General features: G+C 37.4%; 1 protein-coding gene across 1 annotated transcript in view; it reads left to right on the top strand.

The window, feature by feature from the left end:
* The window catches only part of REV1 (REV1 DNA directed polymerase), a gene marked incomplete in the record, with an annotated part of 83,412 nt that overhangs the window by 40,662 nt on the left and 17,206 nt on the right, over positions 1-25,544 (top strand). The window contains 7 exon segments of the mRNA XM_027767550.1: positions 1,745-1,852; positions 3,625-3,741; positions 8,140-8,245; positions 15,250-15,378; positions 18,802-18,956; positions 21,472-21,591; positions 25,280-25,500. Coding sequence (XP_027623351.1) covers positions 1,745-1,852; positions 3,625-3,741; positions 8,140-8,245; positions 15,250-15,378; positions 18,802-18,956; positions 21,472-21,591; positions 25,280-25,500 — 956 coding nt within the window.

Here is a 25,544-nt window from a genome sequence, read left to right as displayed (position 1 = left end):
ACTCTTCTGCTACAAGGCCGTGGGAAAGCAGATTGCCTCTCTATGTCTCACTTTCCTCTCTGCAGGGGAGTGGTGCTTGATGATGCTCACCTCACGGACCGTGAGTTTAAGATAATTTGAACAGGTGTTTAGTACCTTGCCAGTCATGAGAACTAGTAGGTGCTGTCATAATCACTATTTGGTAAGTGGAATGATCCAAAACTTTTAAGTTTTTGGAAGCCAGTTAGAAAGACTCCATTACTGCTCTTCAGCCTATCAGGAAAACTCATTATAAGATCAGAACTTTTTACAAGCTCAGAGTTCTTTGGTCTTGGAGAACCAGGGAAAAAGAATAATGATGAGACTGATAATAGAGGAAAACTCTGGTTGAGGCTGGATTAGTGTTAAATTTTTTTCTAATCTCAGTGTAGCTTAGGGTTATTATAAGCCGTTGTCTTTAAGACAGGATAGTCTATATCTCAAGTGTATTCATGGTTCAAGGCTGATTTTGAGTGGTATTTAATGATATAAGAAGAAAAAAAAATCCCATTTGTATACAAATTTTTATTTTATAGACTATCTTTAAAGTACAGGGAGACTTAAGACTATGGAAAAATGGAATTAAAATATCAGGGTTTTTTTTTGTAAAAAAGTAAATCCATGCATAATTTTTTTCATAATACTGGGTTGTCAGAAAAGTCATGCGTATTTTTTTTTCTATGCAAAAATGTGTCATGACTTTTCCAACAACCCAATAACATATCTTCTATGGACTTTTTGAATACCCCTCATTTATCTTCTTAGATAGAACAGCATCTTGGTAGTTTAGGAGCTCTGAAATTCAACCCTGGGATAGACTCCTAGCTCAAATACTTACTGAATATAATTTAAGTAAATTATTAATCTGTAAAATGGGGATAATAGGATCACCTATCTAATAGTGTTGTAAGAATTAAAGTGAATAAATACTTATGAACCTCTTAAAACAGTTTCTGAACTTACCAATCACTGGATAACAGTGACTTTTTATTGTTACTGTTTCATCAAGAAATGTCTGTAGACTATGGGGAGTAGTGATTATCAGAAGTTACTTAGCTTGGGACTAAGAAGTGGTGTGGTTAAGGCGCTAGACTACCACATGATCCACCGTGGTTCGAATCCCGGGCCTGGTGGCTTGAAAATCACACTGGGCACAGTATGTGCGTGCCCAACATCCTGAGAGGAGAATGGAGGAGAAGGGAGTGCAATGGACCCGTCCCCCCTGGGGGGTGATTTCTCATTTTCCCTCTCACAGTCTATTTCTCTCTCTCTCTTTTCTCTGTCTCTCTCTGGCAAATGTATGCACTCAATGGCAAAAACCTTAAAAAAAAGTTACTTAATTCCTTTTAACAAAATGTATGAAAACAACTTTCTATCTTTCTATAAAATAATCAGTATACAAAAGTAATTTTAAGATAAGTTTTTAGGCAAATTTTTACTTAAGACTTAATTATTAGACTCAAAAGGAGAAAAATACGGTATTTTCACAATTGATTTAAGATTATATTTGTAAGCTAAATTTGTGTCTGAATTACTTTTAGAGGAAAGAAACTTAACTTTGACTTTGGTTCAGAGAGTAAAAATAATCTGCAATAGGCTCAGTGTTTTTCAAGACTTCATTCTGCTTGTAAGCACCTTTTAAATGTAATTCCTAAAATTAACTAGATCTGATTTCTTTCATGGTAAAAATTACTTCGGGGTTTGAATACTCTCTTTTTCCTTCTAGGAAATATGTCAGTATTGAGTTCACCCAGACATCAGAGCTGTATAATGCATGTTGATATGGATTGCTTCTTTGTGTCAGTGGGTATACGAAATAGACCAGATCTCAAAGGTCTGTATTCTTGTTTATGATATAAGAAAATTGATAAAATAGCTATAAATATATATTCTAAGGGATCATAAAATCATCTTTAAAAAATACTTATTTTGATTGGGGGGGGGAAAAATTCAATCCTGCTTTCTAATTATCTGTACTCCATTATTAAGAAAAGTGTAGGAAAATTAGAAAACTTTTCTTTCCTCCTATAGAGATCCAATGTTTAGGGAAGAAGAATTGAGTGCCAGCTGAAGGAATCTGTCATTTAAAACTAATACAGGAGGGGACCTACTATGGGCTTTTTCTGCAGTTTTATCAATATGTATATTACTTTGCTAATGAATGGAAGTTTTATGGTAGTCTATGTTTGAGAGTTGAGTCACTGCTTTCTCAAGCAAATATTGTGATTAACTGTCGGTGCAGGTGAGCATATAACTCTTTGGTTGTAGAATGACTTTATATTAAATATTGCTAAAATATGTTAAGCTATCTGGACAGCCTTTGTTTTAATGACTTTTCAGTTATTTTTGAACTAGCCAGTACTTTAAAAAACATCTGTTCTGGATTTTTCAGTGGCTAGTTCTGAAAGCGATGACTGTTAACATTTTCTTTTCAGAGTTAGTTCTTTTCCTTAAAGAAGCACTAATTACAGCACAGAGGCTCAGTTGGGTTAATACCAAGGCTGCTCAAGCTCTAATAGGAACTTTAGGATGTTAAGGAATTGATTTGAACGTAACTTTTTAATGCACTGTTTTGCTATGTCTTCACAAGTGCTTTCAGTAAATAACTATGAATGATGCTTTACAAGGGTATAGTTACTAACTTAACACACACAGACTGAAAAGATAAAAGAAAATAATTTTATAACTAAAAAGTTAAGGACTAAATATACTAATGGTTGATTATTTGGTAAGTCAGGTTGTGATTCCTATGCATATATATTTAATTTGTTTCTCTTGCTGTAAAATTGTATAAGATATAGATGTCAATCCTACCTTCCTGATGCCAGAAATACAGAAAGTCAGCATATGAAGGGTCTTGAGAAAGTTTGTGGAAAATTTGTATTATGAAAGAGCTATGCATTGAGTTCAACTTTTTTTTTTTTGCACCGAAATAAACCAATGCTTTAATCCTATTTTTTTGCAACCAACTTTTTGAATTCTCCTCCTGTAGTTTTTCTTTTCTCCCCATTGCTCCAGTCTGAATCTAGAATCTGAGTGTTTCCTACTGTAAGAAATCAAACAAAAGGTTCCAGCAGTTAGCCTAATGGCTATGTTGCTGAACTCCCATGTAGCCGACTGTGGTTCGAGTCCTGGACCCGGTGGCTTAAACTCACACCGGGCGCGTGTGCGTGCATGCCCAGGATCCCGTGAGGAGAATGGAGAAGGGATTGCGGCTTCGCCATCCCCCCTGGGGGGGTGATTTCTTGCTTTCTGTCTCTCTGTCTCTCTCTGTCTTTCTGGCGAGACCGCAATGACAAACCCCCCCCCCCCCCCCCCAAAAAAAAAAGAAAATCAAACAAAAGCCACGGAGAGCTATGTGACAGTGCTGCATTTTAGGTTGAATAAAGCTAGCAAAATTGTCACAGTTTACTTTTGGGAGAATACTGGGAAATTTAGATGACCTTTGCATTGTGGTTAAAATCTTTAAATGTATTAGCTTAAGGCTTAATGGTCAAATAAAGCTGAAGAAAAAGTCATGTTTTTAAAAATCCTTTGAAAAACTTTTCTTTACATGTTAATGTTCCTGTACTTAGATTTAGAAATAATTTATTCTTTTCCTCACAGGAAAACCAGTGGCTGTTACAAGTAACAGAGGCACAGGAAGGGCACCTTTACGTCCTGGCACTAACCCCCAGCTGGAATGGCAGTATTACCAGAATAAAATGCTGAAAGGCAAAGCAGGTACAAATGAGCTCTCTTTGAAGCTGTAGTGCTCCTGTGGACAACTTCTGGATTTTGCTGTTGGTGTTATTGTTATAGAAATGAAAGCAGAGATGCAATAATTAGGATTTTTAAAAATTTTATTTTATTCAAGGGCTCTTTTTTTTTTTTTTTTTAAGGGTGTCAGTAACATCTTAAAGCAAAACCTGAATATAATACAAATGTCAGGTATATAGTTCATATTGTTGAAATGAATGGTGGCATTTTTCTGGAACAGAGCAAACAACGTTTTCAAAAGTGTGATTAATTTGCTTTGTATAAATTTATGTTTGGAATAAAAATCATGAGCGTCATTTTGTGGCAGCCTGTGCAGACGTCAAGGTTAATACCTAGTCATTTGGTTATGATATCACTGTAAGGACACTAACGTTTGCGTTGCTCCGGCTTGTAGGAGGAATAAGAAACAATCAAACCTTAATTTATTGAATTAGAATGTAAATTTTAGTAATCATTCCCCATTGCCTTTATTAGATCTATTTCATAATGAGAAACAATTTTTTTTGGCTGTCTTGGCTTTTAAAGTTTTGATATTAATAAATACTAAAGTTATATTGATCGGAATACTTACTAATATGTTCATATCTATTCTATTTCTCCCTAGTTAATTCCCTGAGAAGTGTTTTCCTAGAAATTAAATTCATTGACACTGATCAGTTTTTTCCATGAGTGTTTTGCAGAGCCAAAAATTTAATTCATCTTTCAGAAAAGAATTAATCAGAAAGTAATAACAAATTAGAAATGTATTAAATTAGAAGGCATGCAGTTTGGTTTTATCCCAATTATTTCAGTACCCTGATTTTGTCAGTTATAAAACCTTGAGCTTATTTTAGAAATGATCTCAAGGAAATTAAGACAGAAGGAAAACCGGTGGACATCAGAGGACCTTTTTTGGGATTTATTTAGACTTTTTGTTGGTTGTGATCTTCTGTTTACATGGTTGTAGATAAAAAAGAAAATAATTATAGGTATTGTAAATGCATATTTATGCTTCCTGTGTACATATAATTTCCAAGGTTTTAAAGCTTTTCTTGGTGTTCAGATCTTTTCAGAGGTTTTTGAGAGTCTAGCATTTTGTGTCATGCGTAGACTTTGGGGTAGCTATTACTGAACTTGACTAAGACAAGATTTAGTTGTATTGTGGCACTGGTAGTCTTTTAAGTACTGGTAGAATGGCTTTGTGGTAGATTGTGTTTTCTATGTGTTAAAAAGATGAAATCTTACATTCTAGAAAAAACAAGTAGCTGGTGGAAATATGCAGTACTTATGTATTGGGCATTTAGGAAATGATGAATATTGAATGAAGAAAAAAGTATCACATTGAATACATTTTGTAGCATCCCTCTGTTGTGCTTAGATCTCTTGAGGGGTAGAATCTTGAATTTATTACAGACCTTACGTGGCTTTTGCTGGCTCCATCTAGGATTTAACCTGGCAAGCCTGTGTTCCTCGAGTAGCAGAGAGCTCGTCCTTGTCTTTCCTTCCATCATAGTCTGACCATAAGTGATTACCAGAACACTGTCATTGGGTATTGAATAGTCTTTATCATTTTAACGGCCAGATTTTCACAAAATTTTGATGACTATATATAATTTGTATTCCCTTCACCTCTAAATGTGAGTGATAAACCAGGTAAATATTAGGCAAAATAATTAAATTTCACTTGCTGTTGAAAACTGTCAGAAATAGATTTTTCTCTCAATAGAGGCGGCAAATAAGATATATTGTTTTTTATAGTCTTGCTTAAACTTGATGTCATTCTCTTTTATATCCTAAACCTTTTGACCCATAAGGAGCTTATTAAAAATTTTGTGACTTATAAGTCAAATAGATTGTCCTTGATTATAAAGCTTGGTTGCAACTAAGTTTTCTCTCAGAACTTTTTTTTCCCCCCCATGCCTTTATTCCTCTTTCTTTGTTATTCCTGAATCTTTCTTTCTCTGGGCCATTATTAGATATGGCACCAAATATTAAACACCGAGGATCAGTTCAGGAATTAGAATCTTTGACTTCTGCATAGTTGTTATTTTTAGTCAGTTTAAAGTTTCTGCTTCTATGTCTAAGTGAAATATTAGGACAAATAGCATCTTTATTCCTTTTTAGAAACTTTTGTTTCTTAGTTGCCATTTTCAACTCTATAATTAGACCAGCAAAACCAGGGGATTACATCTACCCAGGACTTCCTTTGGAAGCAGCTTCCTGAGCACTGCTCAGTAGTGACATTTTTCATTGATGCTTTCATTATTTGGAACCATTATATTGTTACTCCAGATTTCATGGTTGGGGCCTTTTCTAAAACCCCTTCCTAGATTCCCCAGCATGCACATGTTTTCTATCCCTTCAGCAACTTCAGTTTTCATTCTAAAGAACAACAGGTTTTGAAATCGTGTTAGTCATAGATTTATTCTCAGCGATTTCTTTTTCACAGACTTGGGTCCTGGCCTCTGATTTCTCCAACCGTTCCTCCACATTCTCCATGTGCCCGTCTAGTTTGTCAAGTTTTGATGAGCAGTTCTCTACTTTGCCCTCCAGTGAGGACAGTGTGTCCCTGCATTTCCCTGAATCTCACATGAAGCAACTCACTCCGCTCGTGGAGGGACCCACGTACTCTGCTGCACTGTGGAACAGGTCAGCCGCCCAGTGAAGAAGAACACGATGGTGCTAACCTCTCAGGCCAGGGCATTGGGGGCGCATGGACCACAGAGACAGTTTTTACCTCGAGCATGAGTTTCCTGTAATTTCCAAGACAATTATCTTAGGTTAATTAGCCCTTCAGATATAAAAGTCATATAACTCCCCAACTTTTAAAGCATAATTCATGGTTACACTTTTGAAAGGCAGCTGATTGTGGCTGTTCAAGCTTTAGCACACCTTTTTTTAGTCTGGTAACACCTGTCTTGTCCTGTGATGCTGAGATCATGAAATTCTTACAGATTTTTAACTTAGAATAATGGAAATTAAAATTTATTTTAACCTTTTAAGACACTTCCAAAACACTGGGTTATCTGCTCTGTATTCTGTCTTTAATTTCTAATTGTATAGCATATATTATTCACCTTTTCAGAAACCATAGCTCACATTACCTACTGTGTTTTTATTTTTGATGCAAGAATTTAACCTTGCTGAGATGCTAATCCTCAGAGTTCAATTTGCATTTATGTTGTGTATATGGATGCTTGAATCCAGAAACGCTTGGCAGGGTGGCATAGTTAGATAAAAGATGTTGATGGTTACTGGTCAAACCAGGAAGAGTTGTCTCAACTGTGAAGCCAGGTACTTTGTCATGATTTTCTAGTGATACATTAACTTAGCTGATTTTTTATGGAACATTGAGTCTGAAATAAACAGAAGAGAAATACTGGATTGTTAGTTATGTTATTACTGTATACACAATGTAAGTTGTCTAGACATAGCTAACAGTGGTATATTTGATCTTGTTTTACTAATGATATTTTTGTTTTCAGTAGAGATTTGTTTTTATTGATGGAGATTATGTTTTGAGGTGTTTTATGTTTTTTGTAGCATATTTTTCCTGGAACCTAATTGTATTATCCCAAGAGACCTATGACTGAATTGTATTTTACTCTTTCTCAGTTACTAGTAAAGCTAAAAGCAGTAAAAGAAGCGAAGCGGCATGTCCCTAGCAGGCTCTGTAGACTGTGCTTTTATATTTTGTGTACAGTTATAAATTTGTTTAGGATATTAAGAGATAATTCTGGACTCTATTACCTAGCCCAGAGTTGTGTTCCATAAAGCAATTGATATTCTGTTCACTCTTGAATGTTTTTAATTGGATATATATTATTAAACCAGAAGTAAAATTACCTGAAGAGGGGATATATTGTTGTAAAACTCTTTTTCATGATGTGTGTTCCCACAAGAAGCATAAAGTTAGAATGGAATCTCTTTATAGTACGTGACCTACTACATTATTATTTGATCACGTGGCTCGTAGCAATTCGATGTTTGTTGAATATGTTAATTCGTTTTAAGTTCTGCTGCATATAATTCTTCTAGAAAACAGAAGAGCTTCTGAGAAATTTTTATTTTCCATTAACTTGTTCCCATTTCAAAAAGCTGTATAGTTGTTTTAAGGCCATAGGAGGAAGTGTGTCTCTGTGACACTTCCATCCTTACCCATCTTAAGGGACTTTGTTGCAGAATATTTTATGTTTATCTTTTGGTATGTATTTTTAATGTCTTTTAAAACAGTACTTTCAATTGACTGTAGTAAGTTTTTATTTTGCTGCCTGCCAGTGAAGAATATTAATGGAAGCAAATCATTTTAGAGTTATAGAAAATTTTTTTATAAAATGAAAAATACCAGCAGAAATGCATTAAGTTTTATTATTTTTAAAGCAGATATACCAGACTCATCAGTGTGGGAAAATCAAGATTCTGCACAAACAAATGGAATTGATTCTGTTTTGTCAAAGGCTGAAATTGCATCTTGTAGTTATGAAGCCAGGTATGTAGAAATTAAGTGTGTTATAAATTCTTAATGAATTGGTTAATCGTTTTTATATACTCTTTTGAAGTGGGCTTAGACATGTCAGTTAAGTCCATAATTTAAATATGTTACAGACATGTTATAGAATTGTTTTTTAGTTTTAATCACTTCAGTTGTCCCTACCCCACACAGATATCTTTAAATGCTAGGTAACTTTAGCTAAATAACGTAATAGTTTCCATAAGAACCCATAGCTCTTCCATTGGAAACCAAAAGATATTGGGCATTGTCATTTTAAGCATGAAATTAAAGAATTAGATTTTTCTTTCATGAGAAAGAATTTTAATAGTGATCTACTCTAATCTTGCCTTTTCACAGCTAGGAATCCCTCCTAATCTGTAGATCTGTTTGATACTCAGGGTTTTTTTGTTGTCATTGTTGTTTGTTTGTTTTTTAAAAAAAGTTAAAACTCAGTTGCCTGTTAAACTATAAGTACGTAATTCTGTACTGGCATACCTAGTAATTTTTCACGAAGTTTGTAAGAGTGTTACCAACTTGTTAGCACTAACTTGTGTGTAATCTCACAGTACACTGCAACTATATTGACTGTTTCAGTGTAAGAGGAAACACACATACTTAAGAAAATCATCTTGAAATAATTATAATAGTTGTCAAAGTAGAGAGGGTAATAATTAATTAGAAAGTGAGGTCTTTATATTTTTTCTTTCCTGGTAACCAAACACAAACAGTTTTACCTTTATAACATAGCAAGCACTTACATGTTATTGATAAATGTTAAAGTATTCAGTTAATTATAAAAAGGAATAGAATAGTAAATCAGTTATATTTTTTTAAATATTTGAGCTCACCATTAACCAGAGCAGTTTGTTTAAAATCTTGCTAGTCATTTTATGAAAAGGATATTTAAGAAATAAAGCATTATGTTCAAACATGCACAATTACAAAATACTTTGTTTTCCATTTATGATATGTCAAACTTTTGCTCTCAGGTTAACTTTGCCTTTTTTTTTTTTTTTTTTTCCAATTTATTTATTTGCATTCATTCACTGTACAGCATACAAAATGAGATTTTCCATCCAGAGTACACTGTATATTGTCTCAATCAAGCACATCAACAAACATGTTATTGTCAGCAGATGATCTTCCATTTCTTGTTTTCTGTATGCTTAGCTTTTTTCCCCCCATCCTTGATTCCCTATCTCTTACCCTCTGTCATTTCCCATTCTCCTCCCCCACTGTCTCTGGTATCTATGTTTGCTTTCTATACTGTTTCCCCCCACATTTTATTGAATCACCAAAGACCCTAATCAATCCAAATACCCTCATAGCAAACACAGGTGACATACACATTTCCATGAACACAAGTCTAACTCTATGCATCCTATAAAGTAGCACCTAGCTGGGGCTACATATCCTACTGTAGTCATTGAATAGATATATATTTTTTTTTTCTGAAACTTTTTTTTTGTAACACAGTTTACATCCCTTCCCTAAGCATCATCACAGCACACAAAATGCGATCTCCCACCAGTACACACTGCATAGTGACTCAATCATGCACATTACAAAAAATTTTCCATTTCTAGTTACTAGAAATATTTCCATCCCTCTTTCTGACTCCCTAGTAATTTTTCACGAAGTTTGTAAGAGTGTTACCAACTTGTTAGCACTAACTTGTGTGTAATCTCACAGTACACTGCAACTATATTGACTGTTTCAGTGTAAGAGGAAACACACATACTTAAGAAAATCATCTTGAAATAATTATAATAGTTGTCAAAGTAGAGAGGGTAATAATTAATTAGAAAGTGAGGTCTTTATATTTTTTCTTTCCTGGTAACCAAACACAAACAGTTTTACCTTTATAACATAGCAAGCACTTACATGTTATTGATAAATGTTAAAGTATTCAGTTAATTATAAAAAGGAATAGAATAGTAAATCAGTTATATTTTTTTAAATATTTGAGCTCACCATTAACCAGAGCAGTTTGTTTAAAATCTTGCTAGTCATTTTATGAAAAGGATATTTAAGAAATAAAGCATTATGTTCAAACATGCACAATTACAAAATACTTTGTTTTCCATTTATGATATGTCAAACTTTTGCTCTCAGGTTAACTTTGCCTTTTTTTTTTTTTTTTTTTTTCCAATTTATTTATTTGCATTCATTCACTGTACAGCATACAAAATGAGATTTTCCATCCAGAGTACACTGTATATTGTCTCAATCAAGCACATCAACAAACATGTTATTGTCAGCAGATGATCTTCCATTTCTTGTTTTCTGTATGCTTAGCTTTTTTTCCCCCCATCCTTGATTCCCTATCTCTTACCCTCTGTCATTTCCCATTCTCCTCCCCCACTGTCTCTGGTATCTATGTTTGCTTTCTATACTGTTTCCCCCCACATTTTATTGAATCACCAAAGACCCTAATCAATCCAAATACCCTCATAGCAAACACAGGTGACATACACATTTCCATGAACACAAGTCTAACTCTATGCATCCTATAAAGTAGCACCTAGCTGGGGCTACATATCCTACTGTAGTCATTGAATAGATATATATTTTTTTTTTCTGAAACTTTTTTTTTGTAACACAGTTTACATCCCTTCCCTAAGCATCATCACAGCACACAAAATGCGATCTCCCACCAGTACACACTGCATAGTGACTCAATCATGCACATTACAAAAAATTTTCCATTTCTAGTTACTAGAAATATTTCCATCCCTCTTTCTGACTCTCTGTCCCTTCCCACCCTCCTCTCACACCACCTCCGGTGTCCACAATTGTCCTTCATTCCCTTCCCACCCACAAGGCATTGATCACACAATTTCCTACATAATTTAACTACTTTCAAGGCTAACTTTGCTTTTGGCCTTTCTCATTAATAAATATTTCATTGTCTGGTGATATGTGACCAAGGAATTGATATGTGGCCAAGGAATTGAAACTTACTTTAATAAATGATAATGAAGTTGAATACCGGTGGATTTCAACTGTTTTTTTTAGAGAATTATTTAACTTTATCTATTTATTTTAGTTTGACCAAAGAGGGACGGAGTGAGAGAGAAAGAAAGTGAGAAAGCAAGCCGCCGGGTCTGGGACTTGAACCACAGTCGACCATGTGGGAGTCCAGTGCCCTTAACCACCATGCCACCTGCCAGCCCCAATATCAATATGCATTTTGGATTGTTTATTTAATATATTTTTTTATTGGCACAGATGTTTAGAGCTAAGTTTAGGTTGTTCTCCATAGACTAGTCTCTTGTCCTCCCACTAAGTTATTGATGGATCTCATGTCTAGTTAGTTGTGTTCATTATCTGGAGGCTGTGAGGAATCCCAGATATACTCTGTCAGTCCTTGGCTTTCAGCTGGTTGGTGAAATGAGAACTGCATCTTTGCTGAGCTGCCCCTTGCAAGGTCTACCTTCACACACACTACCCCCGAAAATGCATGCTGAATGGGAAGTGCCGAGGCTGCCTTAAGGGTATAAACATTTTTAGCTCCTGATGGCTTTGGCCTCCAGGAGCCCAGTTGAGTCAAGGCTTTAGATACCTTTTGATATTTTAGTGGTATATTTGTATTAACTCACAGTAGAATAATTGGAGTGACAGTATTTGAGGGTCAATTACTATGTTAACAAGTTTGCCTTAAGTGGCAAATGTCTCTTTTAAGGAGATTGTGAAGGGTTGAATTGAGTAGGAGAAAGAAGGAAAAAAACCCACAGCTGTATTTTGTATTTTGTATTTTTTTATATTCTAAAAGACTATTCCTAATGAAGGTATTTAAAAAACAATTTCTGGATACCTTCTTTGTGGCTGTACAGTAGGTACATGTTCCTTAAGTAAGAAGATTTTTTTCAATGAGTATGGTGTATAATCAGTTGGGAGATATATGGATGAATAGTTAATGATATGTAAATACCCTAGAATCATAGATATTTAAAGTCAAATAATTTAAACCTCTATTTCCTTGTGTTTTTATAAGGGCCCTTTACCATTGTTCCCTATTAGTTATACAGATGTCTTTTAGTAAGTTGAATGGACAGCCGTAGTGGTTTGATGGGTGTTTTTTTCATTGTCTAATCCAACAACAAATATATTGTTTGAGACAGGCTTATTACAAGAAAAATATGCTCCGCACCCTTTAAACCTGGGAATAAACTATTTTCACAGCATGTACTTGTGATAAATCTATCCTGTATGGTATTTTAGTTGAGAAAAATAGATTAGTTATGGTAGTACAGAGTCACTTCAGACTTTCTTGTAATTGTCTTTACTTATTTTCCGTGAAACAAATCTAATTTCTCAGCCATCAACTCAAGATATTTTGTTTCCATTAGTTATGGGAAACTTCTTAGATTTTTATATTTTCTTTTCCTTTATTCCCCTGTGTTTCTTGTTTTAATTTTGCCAGAGAGAGTGGGAGCTCACCAGCGAGAGACAAGAGGGACAGAAAGTGAGAAAGCACTCCTGGTGTGGGCATAGCCACACCTCAGTCTCGTCTCCATTTCTCCCTCCCGCCCCAGAGGCTTTTGCCTTAGGGTGCATGCCCTTGCAGGGGTAGGGATGGGGGGGGGGAGGGTACAGAAACAGTCAGAAAGAAAGAAATCACCTCCCTAAGGGGATGGCCATCCTGTAATACCTTCTCCTCTATTTTCCTCCTGGAATGTTGGACACATGTGGATGTGTGCAAAGCGTGATTTTCAAACTACCAGGTCTGGGACTCAAACTGTGTTTGGCCATGTGAGAGTCCAGTGTCATAACCGCTACACCATCTGTTGGCCCCTCTAGTGACTTCTAATAAACCTTTCTTTCCAGGAAATGTGCAACAGAGCATAAGTAGATCATACTACATTTTTCTAAGTATTGTGCCTTAAAATTTTTGTGTAAATGAAAATTTTGAAAATGAACTAATTGTAAATACAAAAACATGATATAGGAATTATGTAACTCATTCCTTTAAATATGAATAATTACCTTTAATTTGTAAGTTTGGCTTTTACATGCTGAAGTTCATCTCTTCCATTAGTATTTGAAATTGACCCTTTTAAAATGCTAGTCCTTTTTTCTGCTTTGATCACTTCCGATAACTTTTCTAAACTGTTTATATGCTTGTATATGCACATCTAAGGTATTATACATTTATTTCCCAATGTTATTAAATAAGGCCTGTTGACCATAATTCATCCTTTGCTAAGTGAAGGCAGTGTCATCTCATGAGGTCTGCTTTATTTATCAGCTCACACCTACCACTTCACAGAATGCCCAAGACGTAGTTTTTCTTTTCTTTTTTTTTCTTTTTTGGGAGAGGTTTTTGCTATAGGGCGCATGCACTCGCCAGAAAGACAGACAGAAAGCAAGAAATCATCCCCCAGGGAGGATGGCCATGCCGCAGTCCCTTCTCTTTTCTCCTCTTTGGATCTTGGGCACTCACGCACATGCACTCGGTGTGAGTTTAAGCCACCGGGTCTGGTACTCAAATCGCGGTCGACTACATGGGAGTCCAGCGACATAGCCATCATGCTAACTGCTGGTCCCAAGACGTAGTTATTTTTTAGGAGAATGTAAGAATTGTTTTTTTAAGAGAGATTTTTGCTATAGGGTGTGTGTGCTTATTGGAGAGACAGAAAGTAAGAAATCACCCCCTGGGGGGGATTGCCATGCCATTTGAAGCTGACAGGTCCAGGATTGAAACCACAGTTGACAACGTGGGAGTCCAGTGATGTAACGATTATAATGTAACCATTACACCATCTGTTGGTCTGAAGATTTGTGGTGTGGTTTTTTTTTTTTTTTTTTTAACCTGTTCGTCTGTCTTTACTTCCTTTACTCTCATTTTTCTTTCTTACTAGATATTTCTCATCTAGTATAGACTTAGCAATGAAATAGTTTTTTTGTGTGTACTTAAAAAACACACATGACTTTGCATTTACTTCTGAGTAACTTGGAGGGCTTCTTTCTTTGTTGGCTCTCAGTGTTAGTCTGAAAGTTAGGAAGGTGCCAGGAGCCCCTGAACGATTATAGACTATTTCTGGAGATGTTTCCTAAAGCAGGACTCACCTCCATGCTAAGCAGGCAGCTAGTAAATATTTATTGAATGAATGTGTAGAATAACTATTAGCATGTTAAATGATAATACTGAATAATCTAATGAAGGACTGTTTGTTATTTTGCTTGTGTTTTTACTATACTGTTATTTTTTTTTTCATGGTTCTTTACCAAGTGATAAAATGGAGTTTTACTAATTATGTATGGTTCCATAATTAATAGTTTTGTGCTGAATGCTCCAAATATCAAAGGTAATTTTGGGGCATTGAAAAACACACTAGATTTAAAATTTACCATTTTCAATTAGGTCCCTCAAAGTTCTGGAACCCTGGCTCCTGCCCAGAGTGATGTCCTACCATGTACAATGCTGTTGGCATCTCAACCACTGTGGAGCCACTTCTGGAGCATGGAATTGGTCAATTGGGAATTGGGTGGTAATAGGATGAGTACATTCTGTCTGTTTGTCACATAGCGCTGTTTTGTCTAGTTCTTTTGTTTATATTTTTTGTCTTTGGGGGATGAACCCTGGCCAATCTGAGCCATGTAGTAGGGGAAGAAAACCTCTTTTGACAGTACATTAATCTGTGGTGGTTGTGATATCACCAGCATATGGCATGCTGGCATCTCTGCAAAGGGGCCAGAGGTCTTATTCTTAGGAGATAGCTTCAAATAAAGACAGGAGCCAAACCTGGTCTTTTTAGTAATGTATTTGGCACGTCTTCATAATGTCATTTATACTAATCAGACAGTTGTGTGATTTCCCTTTTGGGGGGTAAAACAAATCCATATATTTTCTTAATGCTTATTTTTTAACCCCTATTGAGAATGGAGTTAAATGAAAATTGGATTTTAGTGGCATGGGGAAATAGCATATTTGATGCTTGATTTTGAGTTTAAAACTTCCTAGTGTAACCTCCATTGTGTTTTATTTTTCTCTCTAGACAACTTGGCATTAAGAATGGAATGTTTTTTGGGTATGCCAAACAGCTATGTCCTAATCTTCAAGCTGTTCCATACGATTTTCATGCATATAAAGAAGTTGCACGAACAATGTATGAAACTTTGGCAAGGTACAGTGTGTAATACAGTTATTTTTATGTCTGTTGTTTTATTTACTCTATTGTCAGATATAGTCCAGTTTTCTGGAGGGTTGTCAGCATCAATTTTGCTAGATGTTTATCTCTTAGGAACCTTTTCCTCAGCATCTCAGTTTGCCTTCTCTCCTTCCCTTGGGCAGCTTCAGTAATCTGATCCCAGTCCCAAAGGACATTTTGCATTGCTTCCTGAAGGAGATGTAGAATCTAATTCTTTGGCCCACATAGCTTCTATTCTGTGGTTCTTGTTTTCCTATGAAACCAGATAGATGAACGATTAGAATTTTCAACCTAGTTATTCTTTTATTATATTTAATTATATTGGCTCATCAGAAAAGTCATGACACATTTGCATAGAAGAACATAGAAAAATACGTCACGACTTTTCCAGAACCCATAGTTTTGTTCAAAATCAGAAGTGATAGGCTGACAAGTAGAGACATGTAAAATCCTTTTGTCTTCTTAAAGTCTTTTTTTGTTTGTTTGTTTGTTTTGAGAGGTTTTTGCTATAGGGCACACGTTGCTTGCCAGAACCACAGAGACAGAAAGCGAGAAATCACCCCCCAGGCGGGATGGCCACGCCACAGTCCCTTCTCTTCCATTCTCCTCTCGGGATCTTGGGCGGGCACACACACGTGCATGCACCCGCCATGAGTTTAAGCCACTGCATCCAAGACTCGAACCACAGTTGACTACATGGGAGTTCAGTGATGTAGCCAACTGCTAATCCCTGTCTTCTTAAAATCTTAAGGTGTACCAAAAGTTAGTTTTTTTTTATTTCCTTATTTATGTACTCACTATCAGAGGGCATGCATGCTGGCCAGAGAGAGACAAATGGAAGAAAGGGTGTTCTAGTGGGGCATGCTCACACCACATTCCCTTTTCCATTTCTTGATACTGTCACAATTTGGGGCACACATACACGTGCCTAGCATTTCACAAGCCACTGGGGCCAGGATATGAATCATGGTTGGCTATATGGGGTCTACTTACCTTAACCTCTAGACCATGGGACCAGCCTTTACAGTGTTTATTTTTAGTAATAGTTTCACAGTGATTGATTAGTTGGCTTGAGAAAAGGATATGGTACTTTTTAAAACATTTATAGTGTGTAGATATATTTAGTATCAATTCAGAACTTCAGAAAGTATATGGCAGTATGCATGCGCTGAAGCAGGGGGTGGCAGTTTGTAAAAGGCCAGAGGAGAGTCTGTCACACCTCCTCAGCTCTGTTTTGTCAACCAGGAGCAGACATGTTGTGAGTGGACATGCTGTATTCTAATAAATATTGACCCAAACAGGCAGCTGGATAGTAGTAAAGGTTTCTTGATTTCTGTGCTGCTTCAATGTTCCAAGAAATATATGTCTTGCCTCTATTTTCACTTCTGCCTCTCTCATACATTCTTTCAAAAACTAGTATCCTTTAAGTACAAATGACTTCTAGATACTGCTCATTTCACTAAGAGGAATAATATCCAGCCCCTATCCTAGGAGCTTATCTTAGTAGGGGAGAGGAAATATAAAAGGTCAGACTAAGTTGTCTGGCATCGGTATGTAGAATTGAGCACTGAATGACCAACCAGTCATAATCACAGCTGTCCTTAAGACTCAGATACAGGGAATGTTAGTGTCACCAAGTGAAAAATGCTTTAAACCCCACTCCAAAACTAAGATCAGAAGTAGTATCCAGTGAGGACTCTACTCAGGAGACTGAGCGGAGTAGTAATCCTGCACTTTTGGATCTTGAGACACTGGAGGAGACTACCAGCCTGAACCTCAGAGAAAGAAGATCTGAGGGAAAGCTGGGACACGTAGGAGTTCTGATATAGTTATAGTCTCTGGAGACATTTTTAGTGGTATGTTCCTCTTCTCAGGAAAAAATAAAGACCAGTGTTATCCTCCCATCCTTTGGAAATGTCTCAGTTTCATATTCTCCTTGTCTTAGGGCAGCTTTCACTCTGAAGCAGAATTCCTTTTATCAGATTTAACTTTCTGTTCTGAAACTCTTCACTCTTGGGCTGGCTTCATGGCCTGGAGGTAAAGGGAGCCAGATCCCACATGGCCGACCATATGGTTCAAGTCCTAGACCCAGCAACTTGAGAAATACACCAGGCAGATGCATGTGCATGCCGAGAATCTTTAACGAGGGGAGAAATGAAGGAGCAAAGGTTGTGGTGTGAATATGCCCTATGATAGAGTGCTTTTTCCTCTCCTCCTCTTTCTCTCTGGCAAGCACATGTGTGCCCCCGAAGAAAGAGGGGAAAAAATAACTTTTTTAACCCCCAGAATATACTCATTTCTTGAATTAATGGTGATAGTAATCTGATTTATAACTTACAGTAAGGTGTAGATGGAAGTTTAGGGCTGGTCCTCTAGTGTACAGTACCAAGCAGCTTATTAAAGACATAGTTCTGATTTTCTTGAGGGTACATGTGTTCACCAGAGAGATGGAGAGAGTGGAAGGGAGGGAGAAAGAGAAAGTGAGAGAGAGAAAGTGAAACATCACCCCACAGGGGCTGGCCACATCACAGTCTTTTCTCCTCTAGTCTTCTCTCAGGATTTTGGACATACTTGCACCTGTGCCTGGCGTGATTTTCAAACCACTGGGTCCAGGAATCGAGCCGCACAGTCAGCCTTGTGGAATCCAGCTGCCTTAACCTCCATGCCCCATTTCTGATCTTTGAGGCCTCTGATCACCTTCCATTTCTGGTGCAATTCTGTTTTATGGTTTCATAGTCCTTATAGTTAATTAACATTAGTTTCCTCCTCTGTAGTTAATTAAAACAAGTCCTTTATGTGGATAGATCATATAAGATAATAAAGAAATTATTTCCACATGTGGAAAGTATAGATGGCATTCTCTTAGACAGCTGGGACAATTGGCTGTTTTATCTTACTTCACCCTAGGCTTGCTGTAGTGAATGGTTTTTGATTGTGGTATTTTTGTTTCAGGAGAGCAGCAAGTACTTATGGACTGCTTTGTATACTTTTTCAATTCCATAAGGATTCTTATAAATCTTGTTTGAAAATTTTTTAAATGCTTGTTTGAAAATGTTTCCATTAAAATATTTTGATAGTTGTAATTCACCCATCATTTTCAACTATTAGAAGGTTTACAAAGATATTTTCAGTATAGAGAAACCGAAATGATGCTTTCTGCTACCTTTTTGGTAGTTAATATGTAAGAAGATTAATCAGTCTTGCAGATAGAAGTTATGTGACTAAATAATGGCATTTTAGCCAGTTTATTTAAAATGGTAATGAGTTTTCTGGTACTTTAAGCCTCGTGAAGAAATGTTGAGGAAAGGTAACCATATAAGAAGGGTTTCCTCTGCAGCACTCATGCCTACGGGATGGCAGATGTGTCTGTGATTCATTGCTTTTACTTTGTGTTGATAGCTACACTCATAACATCGAAGCTGTCAGTTGTGACGAAGCACTGGTAGACATCACCGAGATCCTTGCAGAGACCAGGCTTACCCCTGATGAATTTGCAAATGCTATCCGTACAGAAATCAAAGACCAGACTAAATGCGCTGCCTCTGTGGGGATCGGTCAGTATCCAGCTTATCTTGTACTCTTTGTTTTACTTAAGAGTTGCTTTGGGATCCTTGCATGTCACTTAATTTTAGGAAATGTTGTTTTTATTAAGTTGCTTAGGTAGCCCTCTCACTTCTGAAAAGTATTTATTAGCATTGCTTACAGTCGTGTGATACACAAGGTGAAAGTGTTAGAAATGCACCTAAATAGTTAATGATATTTTCTTAATAAACAAGTTAAAATTTTCTTTTTCGTTAAAAAGGGAAAGATTTAACTCAATGTTTGTAAACAGTAATTTTCTTTCCACATAACAGAAGCAGGGTGGTGGTGTGGGATTTGGAGGTAAGCATGAGCCTCATGGTTGCTTGTGTGTGTACTTAAGTTTCTTGGAGTGTGCAGCCAGTCCTGTCTCAGACCATTCTGAGTGTGGGAAGTCATCCAGCTGCCATGTAGTCTCAGTGGCTGCAGTCCCTCCCCACTCTTCTCTATCTCTGTGCCTTGTACATCGTTTCTTCAGCTGCTCCCACCTCACTCTTCCCTTTGTCAGCTCTTAATGCTGTTCCCTCTGGAGCTCTGACACACCCAAGCTTTCCTGAGTCACTGTTTCTTTTTTGAACTTAGACCTGTGCCTTCTGCCAGGACACCCCTTTTCTTGTCATTCACTCGAGTGAAGCCACTTTTTCCCGGCTGTCCTCTCTATGCCACAGCGTTGGGGTGGAGATACCTTTCTCTTGTATCTGTGGGATTTATAGAAGTGAGCAGGTGACAATAGAGAAAGCCTAGTACCATTGAAAAAGTAATTTGTTACTTCCATATCCTGAGAAGAGGGGCTACATCCCATCACCCAGGCCACTGGGGAAGCCTCCACATTGGCCAGGCAGCAGGAGCAGGAGGAGCAACTACAACCAAGGGCTGGGCCCTGCTGGAACGTCCTTGGGAAAGGCAAGTCAGGGAAGAGAAAATTGCTTAGGGTGGGCTAGAATGGTGATTTCTAATTGCCAAGTACTTGACCCAGGGATGATTTAGGGCAGAGAAAGTATGAGGTGACTTCTAAAAGTTAATGGAAAAAATAGAATTAAATTACAAGTTTATTTCCAAATAAACAGGTTTAATCCTTACATAGTTTTTTCATGATACTCCTTTTCTGTGAATGTTTTGAAGAGCCCTCATGTTAGCTGCTTGTTTGAAAGTTTGGTAAGGAACTGATTAGGGGTGTCTGGCTTTCAGGTGAGAGGTGTGCTCCTTAATATGGTTTACTATCTTGAGCAATTAGCTTGCCTGGGTTTTATAAATGTCAAACATCAGAAGGTACAGAAAATAAAAACATGATGATGAGGCCACCAGGTGATGTGGTTTAGGTGCTGGACTCCCACATGTCTGCCATAGTTCAAGTCCCAGACCCTGCGGCTTGAAAATCAGATGTCCAAGATTCCAAGAGGAGAAGGGATTGTGGTGTGGCCATTCCCCCAGGGGCAGAGGGTTGATTTCTCACTTTTCATCTCTCTGTCTCAGGTGAACGTACATACCCTATGGCAAAAACCTAAAAATAAAATAAAATTTAAAAATTATGATAGCATGTTGGCAGCATCCAGGAGTTACTGGCTTGCCTATGCATCTACTTCTGCTGTTGGTCCACAGATCTTCTAACATTTTGTTTAGGATTACCTTCTGGGTCCCATTGTCAGCCCCAGCTTTTGTTTTCTGTTATTTTAAAATAATAACTAATTTACAGATGGTAGTATGAAAACATTCTTTTAATTTGAAGTATATCATTGAAGCTAAACTCCCACTTGATCCCTCAGATCCTTTTCCTTACCCAGAACTCACCACTTCTTGTGTGACTTTGTAGAACTTCCTTTCTTCATAATCTGTATATTTATCCTAGGAAAATAATGTAGTTTTTAATGTAAGTTTTCTAAAACTTGACTTTGATAGCTGTCTTCCTTAGTGTCTGGAGATTTTTAGAGTTCGCTCAGCAGCAGAGCCTCACAGACCCCTGACCCTTCCCCATTCTCAGAGGTCATTTCCTTGGCTGTTATGGCCCAGCCTGTCCCCACAACGTGAACCTCCCTGCCCATCTCCATCTCTCCTAACTTAATTCCCACTACACACTTTCTGGTTCTGTAGGCTTGCTGTTTCCTCCTGTCCTGTAGCAGTCCTTTGTCCTCTTTTCCCCACATACCCTGTGGTTAGGAAAATGAACTTCCTGGTTATTTTCTTTAGTTCCTGCAAACTCCCCTCATAAGATCAGGACCGTTTCCTTAGTTCATACATGTGTGTCGATGTTGGCTTTTGTCTTAGAACAAAGAGAAATCACTATGTGCATCCATGTTGGTTATAATCTATAGATAAAATACTTAATAAAAAAATGTTCTACAGCTTTATAATTTGTTCAAAATGATCAAAACTTTTTTTGCCATTGTTTTTAGAAATTTGACAGCTAACCTGTCCGTAGGTGTCTTTGCTCAATAGTTTAAGAAGTATCTGTGAATATTTCTTGAACAACATGTTTTTCTTACCATTTTATAGGTTCTAATATTCTCCTGGCTAGAATGGCAACTAGAAAAGCAAAACCAGATGGGCAGTACCACTTAAAACCAGAAGAAGTAGATGACTTTATCAGAGGCCAGCTGGTCACTAATCTACCAGGTACACACAGATCTTTTTCATTTTATCTCAGTTACTTCAATAAAGACGTGCTGCAAATACTGTCACATGAAGTACTGAGGGAGGGTTCGGATTCGTATATGTAAATTTTAGGAAGACACAATTCAGTCTAAAACTCTGTCTTTAAACTCAGTCAGTTTTGTGGGCTTTTTTGTTTTTGTGTTTTTGTTGTTGTTGTTTCTTTTAAGAGAGAGAAAGAAGGGACCCCCAGTAGGGTCTGGCCCTGCTGCTGTCCTCTCCCCAGTCTTCCAGCAAGCCAGGTTCATATCCATCATCTAGGACCTGAACCCTGAGCCTTCCTTTTTGGCTCTAATAGTGCAGAGTGGTACACTACCACCTCTGCCACTGTATTTGGGCCCACCGTGTGTGTATGTGTGTGTGTGTGTGTGTGTGTGCGTGTGCGTGCGCGCACACGCGTGCATCAGAAACAATTTTAGCTCTTTGACCTCTTTGCCATTCACCATTCACCTTCATTTGCTTCCTGGCTAGAAGGACACTTATTTCTTGAGCCAGTAAAAGGTTGTGTATTCTAACTAAACTGTGAGGCATAGTCTTGGATTCCCTCAGGGACATCCAAAAAAATAATGGTGGCAAGATCTAACTTCTTCCTCTCTTTTCTCAAAACTGGGTTGTAGATTATTCAGAATGATTAAGGTGATTTTCATGTGTTGAAATGATTAACTTTTATAAATATCCCCAAATTATTATTTTCTTTTGCCAGAGGACACATGCTTGTCAGAGACAGAGTGAAGATGAGGGGTCTGTTTCTCCATATATGAGTGTGCACGCATATACACACACACACACACACACACACACACACCTGGCATGTTCTTCAAGTTGCTGGGGCCAGGATTTGAATCTAAGTTGGCAATATGAGGTCTGGCTCACTTAACCGTTAGGCCTCCCAAATTCTTAATCTCACTGATGTAGAACATTTCAGGTATGCAAAATAATCAGCCTTCTTCATTTTAACTCCTCCTAAGATTGTAATTCTCCTTTTCTCAAAGTGTGTTCCACAGAATTCAAGCTGTCCCTTAAAAAAAGGATTTTTAAGGAGTTGGCCCTTTGGCTTAATGCTTAAGGAAGCTGGAACCTGCCAGGACCTGCTCTGCAGGATGCGTTTTTTCTGAGGGGGTGGCCGTGGATTAGAAATAAACATAAAAGTAAACACACAAAGACATACAAGTATAGCAAAGTGAAGATCAGTATGTGTTCAGAATGGCCGCTCTCCGCAGGAGCCCATGTGGCCAACCATGCTGTTTTGAGTCCCAGACCTGGTTACTTGAGAAGCATGTCAAGGACATGTGTATACATACTCAAAATCTCAACAGGATAGAAAATGGAAAAGGGATTGCTGTGTGGCCATACCTCATTGGAGGTGCTTTCCCCTTCTTGTCTCTCTCACTCTGGTGAGTACATATGTGCTCTGGGAAATGACAAAAGAAAAGGAATAGAAGATGAAATTTAATTTTTTTTTCTTCTGTTAGACCAGGGGGCACACAGGAGAGAAAATGTGTGTGTACAAGCATCCCCTCTGGCTGGTGGTTTTGCTGTTGAACTTTAACTCCAAATCTCCATCTCATTAGGATCCTGGGCTCACATATGCTTATCTGAGTGTAAGCCACTGGGACTGGAACCCTGGTCAGCCCTGTGAGATCCGACCTCCTCTGCATAGCACTTAACTACAGCACTAGAAGGCTATTCCTAAAAAGGGATTTACATGTGTATAGGAACTCTCTGTGGTAGAGGACCCCACATAGTAGATATTCTAGATTTATAATAAAGAAGCCTGTTTATCTTTGTTAAAAATAAGTAGTTTCTGGGCTAGCAAGTAGCACAGTGGTTAAGGAGCTCTAGATACCCACATGGCTGACTATGGTTCAAGTCCTGGACCCAGCATTTTGAAAATCGCACTAGGCATACATGCATACATACTCAAAGTCTCAAGAGGAGAAGGAATTGTGCTGTGGCCGTCCCCTTGGGAGTGATTTTTCACTTTTCCTCTCTGTCTTTCTTTGGTGAGTGCATGTGCCCTTTGAAAAAAAAAAACGTAAAAAAAAAAAAAAGTAATTTCACGATGAGTATATAGAACCTATTAACAACTTATGGGACATGCTTTGAGAAAATTTTGCTTTCCGACCAATTACCTGAAGAAATGCAGTGGTAACACCTTCTGCTTTCATCCTGTCTTTGGCCCCTGCACCCGTAAATGTTTACAAAGCACATAATATGTCAGTCATAATAAACAATTAGAGTACCTACATAGTGGAAGCCCCAGTTGCCTGATAGATAAAGCATTAGCTGCCTAGAGTACCTACATAAGAAGAAAAAAATAACAGTAGTAAGTTTATGTTTTATAGGAAACCACAGAATATTGATTACATATTAAACTGATAATTACTTAATTTGATTGGTCTACCAGTGAAAGGAAAGGTTGTGCCCAACACCCATTTCAATACTAAGAACTCTTTCTGCATGTTCTTTGGATCTTTGCAAAGCTTTTTACCTTGGACATGCACTCTTTAAATTAAGGACGCTCTGCACCTCCTTCAGCCCCTGTTTTTGAGTATGCAATCTGCAGTTTCTCTTTATTCCATTCTCAGAGAAATACCATGAGCATGTAGGTGTTGATAAAGATATGCACTATCCTAATAAAGTAGCCAGTAGCCAAGTGAAGCTGTACTTTTAAGTTAAAGTTAAGCACAATGAGCAGTTCACTTCCTCAAGTGGCCACATGTGGTAGGTGGTGCTAATAGCCTGCATCATCACAGAGATGTAGAAGGTGAAAACTGCATTCTAAGAAACTACTCCTTTGTGTCTGTGTTGGACAGCCATCTTCTGGATACCAGGAAAGAAACATTATTCTCTGTTTCTAATTTAGAGATAGTTCCCCATCAAGGACTGATACCTTTGCCTTGCTCAAAGATACCTTTGATCAAGATCTTGAAGATGGCTAAGCCAGCACATTTTCTTTTCTCTGTAATTGCACTCAGTTTGGGCCTTGAGCACTTGTACTTTCTTCTTACAGATGTATTCTTTTCTTTATACATTCGTACTTAGATGATCCATTCAGTACTAGCAATCACCTCAGGCTCCAAGCTTAACTTTTCCACCTCCACTCAAAGAAATACAGGTTAGAGGTAGACCCCACCCCCACATGTACCTCCCCCACCTCCATTTAGGCCTGTTCCATTTCATCAAGGGAATTTTCTTATGGAGAACAGTTTTTCTTCCTGGAGGCACAATTAATTAAATTTGGTTGGTTGTGATTAATTTGGTGGTGTTCAGCGTAATAGCATTTCTTTTACACCTACATACCTTCTGTGCAATATGATAGCAAGTAATGATTTCAACAAGAATCTGTAACTTAATTACTTGATTTTGTGTATAAGATTGAGTCACTTCGATAACTTTGATTACACGTATTTGAGAACTTTCAGATTTTTCTTTATGTGGAGGCCAAATTGAGAGGCAGTGACACTACTAGCATGATTTTATACTAAAAAAATTCTTCAGTTCGTGAAAAGTTTCAGTTACAGCACTTAAAAAAGATTTTAAAGATTATTTTAAGTAAGTATATGTGTGCATGGGTGAAGATTATTTCATATTTCTAAAATTGTTTTCTGTAGTTTTTGCTGCATAATTAAGTATATACCCCCTTTCCTAGGAGTTGGACGTTCAATGGAATCTAAATTGACATCTTTGGGAATTAAAACTTGTGGAGACTTACAGCATATGACCATGGCAAAACTCCAAAAAGAATTTGGTCCCAAAACGGGTCAAATGCTTTACAGGTTCTGCCGTGGTTTGGATGATAGACCAGTTCGAACTGAAAAGGAAAGAAAATCCATTTCAGCTGAGATCAACTATGGCATCAGGTTTACTCAGGTATTGATCACTTAATAGGTTTTACCTTATATTGTTCTTGAAAT

The sequence above is a fragment of the Tupaia chinensis genome, unplaced genomic scaffold (genome assembly GCF_000334495.1).
Source record: "Tupaia chinensis unplaced genomic scaffold, TupChi_1.0 Scaffold144276_1, whole genome shotgun sequence".
In the NCBI taxonomy this organism is placed as follows: Eukaryota; Metazoa; Chordata; class Mammalia; order Scandentia; family Tupaiidae; genus Tupaia; species Tupaia belangeri.
Note: the sequence above shows the minus strand (reverse complement) of the source record. Positions and strands in the feature narration are given on the sequence as shown.